The sequence below is a fragment of the Fukomys damarensis genome, unplaced genomic scaffold (genome assembly GCF_012274545.1).
Source record: "Fukomys damarensis isolate Sample0158 unplaced genomic scaffold, DMR_v1.0_HiC HiC_scaffold_28, whole genome shotgun sequence".
Lineage (NCBI taxonomy): Eukaryota > Metazoa > Chordata > Mammalia > Rodentia > Bathyergidae > Fukomys > Fukomys damarensis.
Window position 1 is genome coordinate 21,978,729 of NW_022900940.1, and position 10,013 is coordinate 21,988,741.

Below are 10,013 nucleotides of genomic sequence, written 5' to 3' on the forward strand. Positions count from 1 at the left end.
CAAAAAAAAAAAAAAAAAAAAAGAATAGCTGTAAAAACTCACACCTGATATCATACTAATGATGAAAAATGGAGGACTTCTGTCTTCTAAGACTGGGAAAGAGATAACGATGTCTGCTCCTGCTATTCAACATTCAATTATTTTATTCAACTAATTTCTTGCAATCTGGCAAGGTAATGAAAGAAAAGCTATCCAGATTAGGCTGGAAGAAGTAAAATTATCTCTCTTTGTGGATGACATGATTTTCTATATAGGAAACCCTAAGGATGCCACTAAAAATCTCTTAGAATAAATACAGGAATTTGCTAAGATTCAGGAGACAAATCAATATACAGAAATCAACTGTATTCCTATCTACTTGAAATGAACAATCTGAAAAATGAAAAAAAATTCCATTTGAAATAGCATCAAAAAGAATAAAATATTCTGAAAAGTACAAAATATCCTTGAAAAAAATGAAAGAAGAATAAATGGAGAAACCTCTCATGTTCACAGATCATCAGAAAATACTGCTAGGATGGCAGTACTTCCCAGATCTACATATTCAGGCAATTTCTATTAGAATCCCAGCTGATTTCTTTACAAAAATTCAAAAGCTAATTCTAAAATTCACAAAGAATTGCAATGACTCAATCCTGGAAAAGAACAAACTGGGAAGAGTCACATTTCCTAATTTTACAACTTAATACAAAACTACAGTAATAAAGGTAGCGTGGTTTTGGCATAACTGTAGACATACAGATCAAAAAAACAGAACTAAGAGTCAGAAATAAACCCATGCATTTATGGACAGCTGGTTTTTGACAATGGGGTCAAGACCACTCAGAGGGGAAAGTACTGAGTGTTCAACAGATGCTGCTGTCTGCTCACTCTCTACATCAACATGATGTCGTCACCTTACCTCGTGCCATGTACAAAAATAACAGAAATTGGGGCAGGGGATGTAGCTCAGCAGCAAGGTCCTGAGTTTGAACCCAAGTACGGCAGGGAGAGGAGCAAAACCAAAAAGAACACAGACAGGGTCAAAAACCTAAAGTACAAGCTACAACTATAAAATCCTTAGATGAAATCATAGAAGTAAATCTTAGATTCCAAAATCATGAGCAAAAAAAAAAAAAAAAATCAGATCAATTGGATCTATCAAAATTTAAAACTTGTAAGTGAAAAACAATGAAAAAGAACGGGATAAAATATTTTCAAGTCATATATAGGATAACAGACATTTAACTTGAATATATAAAAAACTTGCAATTTGGTAATAAAAAGACAACTTAATTAGAAAATGGGCAAAGACATGAACATATTCTTTAAAGAAACTATACAAATGATTAAAAGGCACATGAAATGATCACTGACACCTTTAGTCTTCAGAGATATGCAAATCAAAACCAATGTGATACCACTGAACACTCCCTAAAATGTTAGGACCAGAAATTCAGATAACAATAAGCGTTGGCAAGGAAGTGGAGAAACTTCGACCCTCATACACTAAGAGGAATATCAAATGGCGTAGCCACTGTGGCTCATGGTCGTGCAGTTCCTCAAGCAATTAAACATAAGGTTACCATACGACCCAATAATTCCCTTAGATATATACCCAAGGAAAATGAAAACATGTCCACACAAGCACTTATCCATGAATGTTCATAGTGGCATTATTCATCATAGCCACACAGTGAAAACAACCCAAATGTCTACCAATGAACGAAAACAGAATGTGGTATAACCACACGAAGGAGTATTGTTTGGTTATGAAAAGGAATGAAGTACGGATGATATGTGCCACCCACGGATAGACCATAAAAACATTCGGTTAAGTCAAAGAATCCAAAAGACTGCATATGATTCCACTTCCACGAAATGTCCAAAGTGGGAAAATTTTAGAGACACAAAGTAGATTAGTGGTTGCCTAGGGCCGGGACAGATGAAAGGTGGCAGGTGACAGCTGAAGGGGACGAAATCTCTGTGTAGGATGATAGAAGTGTTGCAAAAGGGACAGTGACGCGTGCATAACTCTGGAAACATACTGAAGCCTTTTGAATTGGAAACTTCAAATGCGTGAGTGTCATGGCCTGTGATTGGTACATGAATAAAGCTTTTAAGAAAATAATACGTGTGGGGAGGATAATGCGGTGAAAAGAAACAACTTGGCAACTTCTGATCTGTCTCGTCAGCCCTGGCCACCCCTTATCAGCCTCCACGTGGTGTCAGTCAGCCTCGCTCAGTCTAAATGCCCACCATCTGTTCAAGCTCTTCCATTTCCTTCTCCCACTCATACCCCAGTCCATTCTCTATCATTTGAGAAAATAAGCACTGAGGCAAGAACCACAGCTTCTTGTAGCTAGCCGGCGGGCAAGCCGTGGAAGCCAGCAGGAGAGCAGGCGGACCTGGAGGGCCAGTGCAGCAGAGGATGGCTCCGAAAGAGACAGCAGAGGGGAGGGACTCCACTGGTCCGGTGTCCAGCCAGTGCTCTGGCTTCTGCCTGCGAAGAGCAGGCCGAGTCTCTTACCGACAGGGGCCAGCTGATGCAGGTGAGTACGCGGTAGAAGCGGAACAGGTGGACCAGGTAAAAGATGAGGATCATTATCAAGTCACAAATGGTGACCACTTCAAAGAAGCTGTAGGCACTGTAGTCAGTCCACAGAGAGCTCCGCACACAGATGAAGGCAATCAGCAGAGTGACCTGAGACGTAAACACAGAGATATCAGAGAAACACCTTTTCAAGACGGGTGCCTGGGGAACAAGCACCAGAAAGCCAACCAAGTGTCCTCCCGGCAGGCAAGAATCGACAAACTGCTACAATTCAGACTGGAAAGTGGGAAGAGTGCGATTTCACATACTCCATGCTTTGAAACACATGCTGGCGTGAACTCAGTCCTCTGTGAAGTTTGCTATTCTGTGCTGGCAGGGGACCTTCTCAAAGAGCAGGAATGCAGGAAAACAACAAAGCAGAACCATTCCATTTACTTGCTGGACTTCAGAGCAAAGAGCAGAGGGCAGTGTGGGGTTACCTACTGGGCTGAGCTATATGAGGTTGCCAATACTCATCTGCTTTAGATCTACACAGCAATTCATTCATTAGGGCCTACCAGTCGGCGGGCAGTAAGTTGCCCTGTTTAGTGATATGTGGTGTAGATGATCTCACCAAGGCCTTGTAGAACTCTTGCTAGGAAGACAAAATCATCCCTGTTTTCATATAGCAGCCTGAGGCACACAGATTCAATAATTAGTCCAACCCTACCCAACTTGTAAGCATAGAGATGTAACTGAATTCTGGTCTGCCTGACTCTGGGGACCATGTTCCTCCATGTGAGACAGAAACTCTTTCTTCTCCAATGTAAGCCCTCATCACAGAGCAAGGAGAGAATGGTGGATATAGAATCCTGGTGGAGATCATGCTTGCTCACCCCTGGGGCGCATGGTGAGAGCTCCCTAGGAAATACTGCTACACAAATGAACAGATTCATGAGCAGAATTAATGACCAATCATTGAATAAACAGGTCAGATACATAATATTGGCAACATATGAATATGATGGGAGAGAGACTTCATAAGAGAGGATTTCAAGGTTTTTTTGAAGGTCGTTCAAAAAGGACAAAGCCCCACCCACAGCACATAGGCAATGGACCAAATCACAGGTGTTGAATGTATACAAAGCCATAGGATCTACCTTAAAAGCACAGTGGATTTAGGACAAATATTATCTCACATTGGCTCTTTCCTTTAGGATGGCAGTTCTCAAAGGGTGTTGTATGTGTGTGTGATTTTGCATTTTAAGAGATATTCGGCAATGTCTGGATGCATTTTTGTTTGCCACAGCTGAGGGGAGGTATGTTACCAGTATTTAATTGATGCCAGTGGTTCTGCTAAAAACCTCACAATGTGCATGATAGCTCCCAAAATAAAAGATTCTTGCCCCTAAACTACTGTACTGCTGTTGAAACACACTGCAAAAGAAAATGTCAGTCTGCAATGAGAATCAAATCATAAAATGAATCTAAAGTGGTTAATGATGAAAATGCTTCTATTTTCTGCAGCCCCTTATTTCTCACTCTATCAAGGTTCTAAGAGGTAAAACAGGAAAAAAAAAAAAGGACTTTTGGCTCAACGCTTGGAGCGGGCATGAAGGGTGCTGTGTTTAACAGATCAGAACAGAAGTGTGTGTCTCTGACACAGGGGACCCTGGACATTTGCGTATTCCCCTTTGCTAACAGCAGCGGGAAGAGTTTCATCTTTCAGTTCCTCTGCAAGCAGCCAGCCGTGCTGATACAATGACTCACACCTGGGGCTAACTTAAGGCCATGAAGGCAGACTTTGCCTCTCTCAAGAGTGCCCTCCTCCATTCGGGGAGATCCGTGGGTCTACCCAGCCCTCCAATGACATCCTTGTGTTCTGGGCTATCTTTTATCCGGCCTGTCTTAAAGCAGATAATTGGTGATTATGCAGTATGATGCCTAAGTAGAGAGGCAATTTTGCACCTAATTTCATGCAAAGATTAAAACAATTTTTATAATTCTTCATGAATGACACAGCCAGCTCTTTTTTATAATGTCATGGATGTGGAAGTTTGCCAGAAAACAAAAGGGGCCTGGGCAGATCTTGTCCCTCTGAGCATCCAGACCTGAGTACTATGCAGCAGGAGGTACTTACTGTGTCACAAACCCTCTCTGGGACTCCTGCTTCTGAACAAAGGCTTCCTGAATTCTGTGCACTTGGACAAAGGCCACCTACTATGCACTGTTCTTTTTTTTTTTTTGGTACCAGGGATCGAACTCAGGTCCTTGCACTTGTGAGGCAGGCGCCAGAACCACTGAGCTAAATCCCCAGACCCCATGCAGTGTTCTTAAGGAAAGCCTCTTTCAGAACTTGGCATACAGTGTGTGCGTGGGCATCCTCCTAAAAGCTTCCTTTTGCCCAGGGATTCACTCATCCCAACTTTAAGCAGTTAGCATCTTAGCTAGTGCACAAGCACACACACACACACACACTCGTGTGTGCACTAACACCAAATTTTTCAGGAATTCCAAGGCCAGCAAGTAACTTCTGCAAGTGCTGGGGACCCTGAATCATTTAGATCAGCAGTCAAGGAGCAACAGCTGGAAAGGCAAAGCAGATGAAAGAAAGAACAAGACACTGGTGAAGAAAAGGCTTCACCTTTCCCTCCTCCTGCTCAGCCCGTTAGAAAAGGGAACCCAAGCTGGGGGTGGGGGTGGCGTACGGCTGTGATCTCAGCACTCTGGGAGGCTGATGCAGGAGGACTGCAAGTTCATGTTCTGCCTGGGGAGCTTAGTAAGACCTTGTTTGAAATTAAAAAATAAAAAGGCCTAAGGATGTAGATCAGTGCAAAAGCCCTACATCACTTGTAGCCTGTGGCTGGGAACAGTCCCTCAGCAGACCTGAGCTTTCCGGCCATGGTTCAATCCCCAGTGCTGAAGGGAAAAAAAAAAAAAGTGAATCTACAAGCCTTCCTGAGTAAAGATGCCAGCTGAGGCGGCTCTGTGCTGGTCTGACGGGGAGGCTGACGTGGGGAGGCTGTCTGGAAGACAGAGGTGCTTCTATGGAGAGACGCGACCTGATGCTTCCAAAGGACTAGCTGGTTTCTTAAGGTGCCGTCCAGCTCCCCACACAGTTTTGTTCTTTTATATTCAACTACCATGAAAGTTGAAAATGAAATATCTAACACAGATGTCCAGGGATTTAAAGGTAAAGCAACAAGAGCCCTCATCTCAAAGCAAGGGTCCCCCACTGGCTCTGACACTCTGGAGTCACTTAAGATTAGAGCCCTCCACCCTCCCTCCACCCGCCTACTACCTGACTCCTCTGTATCCAAATGATTACTCGAAGACGTCCTTTGGTGAAGGCAGCGTGGACTTCAGTTTCACAGGAGATGAAGCAAGTTGAAATGACACAAGAGATGAATGGTCCTGAGGTCCATGCTCAAGTGGACACTCAGTCAGAGGGCTGTGTGCTTGCCTGGGCTCTTAGCTGGGTGAGGGTCTCTCCAGTAAGAAATGGAGTTTTGAGGCTTAAACTTTACAAATTTCTGGGAAAATCCCAAGAGGCAGTTTTCTGGAGAAGCCCTCTCTGAGTGGGCCGAAGAGGCTGACGTGGTCACAGACACCCCGTCACACATAACTTGCATGCAGCCTGAGGCTGGGAACAGTCCCTCAGCAGTCCTGAGACTTCCTGCCATGGCTAAGTCTGAGCCACTGAGTGTGTCCTGTGTCTGGCTGAAGATGTTACCTGAACCCTTGTCCTGAGAGCCCTGGGCTGGATGCTGGTGTCACTCAGCTCCACCCTCCCAGCCCTGACCTTGGGATGGTGTTTCGACAAGACCCAGGCACGCAGAGGGGAAATAACTGATGAAAGCCAACATCAAAGGTCCGAGTGCTTAGAGGCTTTTCTGGAAGAGCACAGGAGATGAAAGCCAGACTTGCTCAAAAGAAGTTGAGAGACATGGACAATGATCTGGTGGCTGAACACTACACTCCCATACATGGCTTGGCTTGGCAGTTGGCAGGCAGGAAGAAGAATTTGATAGTTCCTCACTCTGGCTGAATTCTGCTCTGGTTCCAAGGAAATTAACTCTGGCCTCTCTGTTAAAGATTCCACTACATCATCATCATATAAAAGTCTTTGTGCAATGCCTGGAGACAGTTTTGGTTGTTGCAAGTAGGGAATGAGCAAGACTTCCTCTGGCTGGGCACCAGGGCCTAACTGGTTTTTTACTGAACATTTAGCACGTACCCAGTTTTTTACTTGTACAAACAATCCTGCAAAGAATAGGGCATTCTTGTTTGCATGGTATATTTCTGAGTGATTCCTAGAAGTGAAATTACTGAGTGAAAGCATATGCACGTTTAAGATTTTGTTGCTGCTAAAATGCTATCCAAACACCACCTGCATTTCCCTACTTGGCAAAGCTTGCCAACAGAGATTATGGGCATCATCAGTATTGAGCAAGACCAGAAATATCTTATTTTGTTTTCATTTCCCCAATTACTAGTGGGATGGATGTCCTTTCATGTTTATTGGTTACTGCCTGCTCGTGTTCTTGGCCTGTTTTTCTACTGTTCGTATTTTTATTATGGATTTGATGAACTCTACTTATTCTATTAGCTTATTATCCATTACAGACATTGCAAATATATTCTCTCAATCTCTCATTTCCCTTTTAGTCTTTTAACTAAGTTGAATTTTTTCATACGTGCAGGCCTATGAACCAATTTTTAAGTATCTTCCAGTTTTATTTCTTGTTCTCCACCTCAAGATTATTTTTTAAAAAGTATTCTACATTAGTAATAAAGTTACTGCCTTTGAAAAAAGCACATTTATCCCTCAGTATCCACGGTGGTTTGCTTCCAGGCCCTTCCCCCATATACCACATTCCGAGGGTGCTCAAGTACGTCACCCAGAGTGGTATGGTTTTTGTGTATATATATCCTCCTGTCTCCTTTAAATAACCTCTAAGTATCTAATACAACATAAATGCTATATACTAGTTGTTACATGGTGTTGTCTAATGAATAATGACAAGAAAGTTTGTACATGCTTGGTATAGATACAATTTTTTCCCAAGCATTTTCAATCCATTGTTAGTCGAATCCCTGGACTTGGGACCATCGGTAGGATGGCCCACTGTATATATAACTTTTAGCTCTTTGAGCATCTGGAATATATTTTGTGGATGGCATGACCTAGGGCACACAACGCAGTTCTAACTTAATCCGGTTAGTCGACTGATTGTCCCAACGTTATTTATCATACAGCCTATCCTTCCCTCATGGTTTGAAACATTTCTAACAACCCACTGCCCACTGAGCAATCATCACTAACTTTAAAATATCTACAAGCCCTAAAATGTAAACCCTGTAACTAGTATATGCTCTCTGTGCCCTGCATGTAGAAAGCACTCAGTTCAACACCTGGTGAATGAATGGTTGCTGGGCCATCCTGTCATCCTCTGCGACAGCTCCACAAAACTCTCTCGCATTTTTTTTTGGTACTGGGGATCGAACTCAGGACCTTGCGCTTGCGAGGTAGGTGGCGGAACCACTGAGTTAAATCTCTGGCCCAATTCTACTGCATTTTAAAAACTCGTCTCCCTCCCTTGCTGGCCTCCATCACTTAGGGAACTGGCACAGTGCCTAGCGTGTACAAAGGGACGAATGACTTGGAGACTCCTGTCTGAACATCTTTAAAATGGCAGGATGTCCTCAGCTGCCCCCTGAGGTCTGGCATTCAGGCTCGCCAGGAAGAACATAAAGCCGCGGGTTCGATGGAAGGAGGGCTTTCAGATTCTTAGCCAGTGATGGAACCAGAACATTTTGTGAGTAACTCAGGCTGGGCCACATTCTTCTTATCTCCAACCAACTTCCTACAACAGACGCAGCCTGGAACAGCCCTGCAACAATCATGTCACTTGCATCACAGCTGTGCTTCACCAGTGAAGGTCATCAGGAACACATTTAGGATGAAGGATGGAAAGCTCTGCTTATAAAATTGTCATTACACCGGAAGTGGTGAGACACCCCCACTCCATTTGTTATGTGACAGATTTGGTGGTTTAGTACTTAGGCTGCACCAAAGGCAAGTCAGAAGTTTTTGTTTGCCAAGAAGCAATGGTTTCTCTCTAGCTTCTCTTCCGAATGTAACCAAATTTCTCAGATTCCTTAGTGGATGACTGAATTTGAAGACAATGAAAAAGAGCATCCCATGCTGCTCACTCCTGCCATTATCATGGGAATCCTTTGTGCAGGCACAGAGTGAAACCACAGGGCTGTGGAACCACAGTCTCCTCGGGGAGGTTCCTTGAGGAGTGGGCCATCAGAAAGCCCCAAGGGCAGCTGGGCAATGTGGAGATGCCACGGGACCCTCAGAGAAAAGGACACCTGCTTGTTATCAGCTTGACTCCTGGGATGACAAGCAGAGCAAAGGTTGATTCTGCTCACCCTGCACCAAGCTCTGCATTACTGCCCATTCTATCTTCACAAGAAACTAGGAGGTAGGGATGAACAGGCTCAGAAACATGAAGTGATCCGCAGAAAGCACACACTTCTATGCTGGGAGCCAGGACTGGGGCCCTGGCAGTTTGGATGTAGCATCTTCTGTCCAGCACTACACTCCTTGTTCCCAGGGCAGTGATGGCCCCTGCATGGAGGCTGCTTCCAGGGGTACCCAGTGTAGACTCGGCTACTTGATGTGTGTCAGCAGAGGAGAACAGGATAGAGTGAACGGGTGAGGAAGATGTCTGGGTCGATGCGACAGAGCCCCCGAAGGGTGAAGGAGGAACTAGCTAAGGCAGGGCAGGAGCTGCTGAGGCCCAGGTTGCGAGCCTCATGAGGTGAGAAGTCAGGAGGAGCAGCAGAGGCGCCATGTACTGCACACCGGTGAGGTCCTGGCAGCTTGATGCTGGCTCACTGAACCCTCATGCAGCACACATGGCCAGGTGGCCCCGGGCCCTGGGACCAAGCATGGGCCAGTTGCCTATAGCAGCTCACACAGATGGCAGGTACAGCCCAGAAGCAGGTCCAGGTCTACCCGACACCCAAGACACGGCTGCTCGAGTGCACTCCGAGGGATACCCTGAGAGGCTGGTCTGTGTACCAGACGCAGGAGAAGCGTCTCCTCCCGTCAGTAAGCACACATTGTGCAGGAGCGTGACAAGGTGGCATCTGAAGGTGTTACAGGGAATCAGACCCAAACCCATTAAGCCCTCCACAGTTTCTTTAAATTCAGGAACTTTCCCAGCCTGTGCTCCATGGAAATCCAAACTGCACTGCTACTCACAGCCCGCCTTCAGTGACACCAGCCAGAGCGCTGGCGTCGGGGGAGAAGTGATCACAGAGTTTAAAGGGAAGAGGAGAAGGGACCAAAGGGTCAGGGCCCAAGAAAAGGCTGCAAGGGCATGGCCAGAGACACGGTCATGTCCAGTCCCACGGCCACCACTTCTCACTTCCCACAAGGAGCCCTTTCTGCCACGGCTTCTCTGTCACAGTCACTGATGTTTCC

The 10,013-nt window shown here is 45.1% G+C and overlaps 1 protein-coding gene across 1 annotated transcript in view; it reads right to left on the reverse strand.

Moving 5' to 3' along the window:
• The window catches only part of Cmtm7 (CKLF like MARVEL transmembrane domain containing 7), a 16,231-nt gene extending 6,853 nt beyond the window's left edge, over nucleotides 1–9,378 (reverse strand). The window contains exons 1-3 of the mRNA XM_033756926.1: nucleotides 9,338–9,378; nucleotides 8,729–8,915; nucleotides 2,510–2,797 (exon numbers count right to left, since the gene is read on the reverse strand). Coding sequence (XP_033612817.1) covers nucleotides 2,510–2,797; nucleotides 8,729–8,915; nucleotides 9,338–9,378 — 516 coding nt within the window. The remainder of the gene's footprint in view (nucleotides 1–2,509; nucleotides 2,798–8,728; nucleotides 8,916–9,337) is intronic.
• Nucleotides 9,379–10,013: the final 635 nt, after the last annotated feature.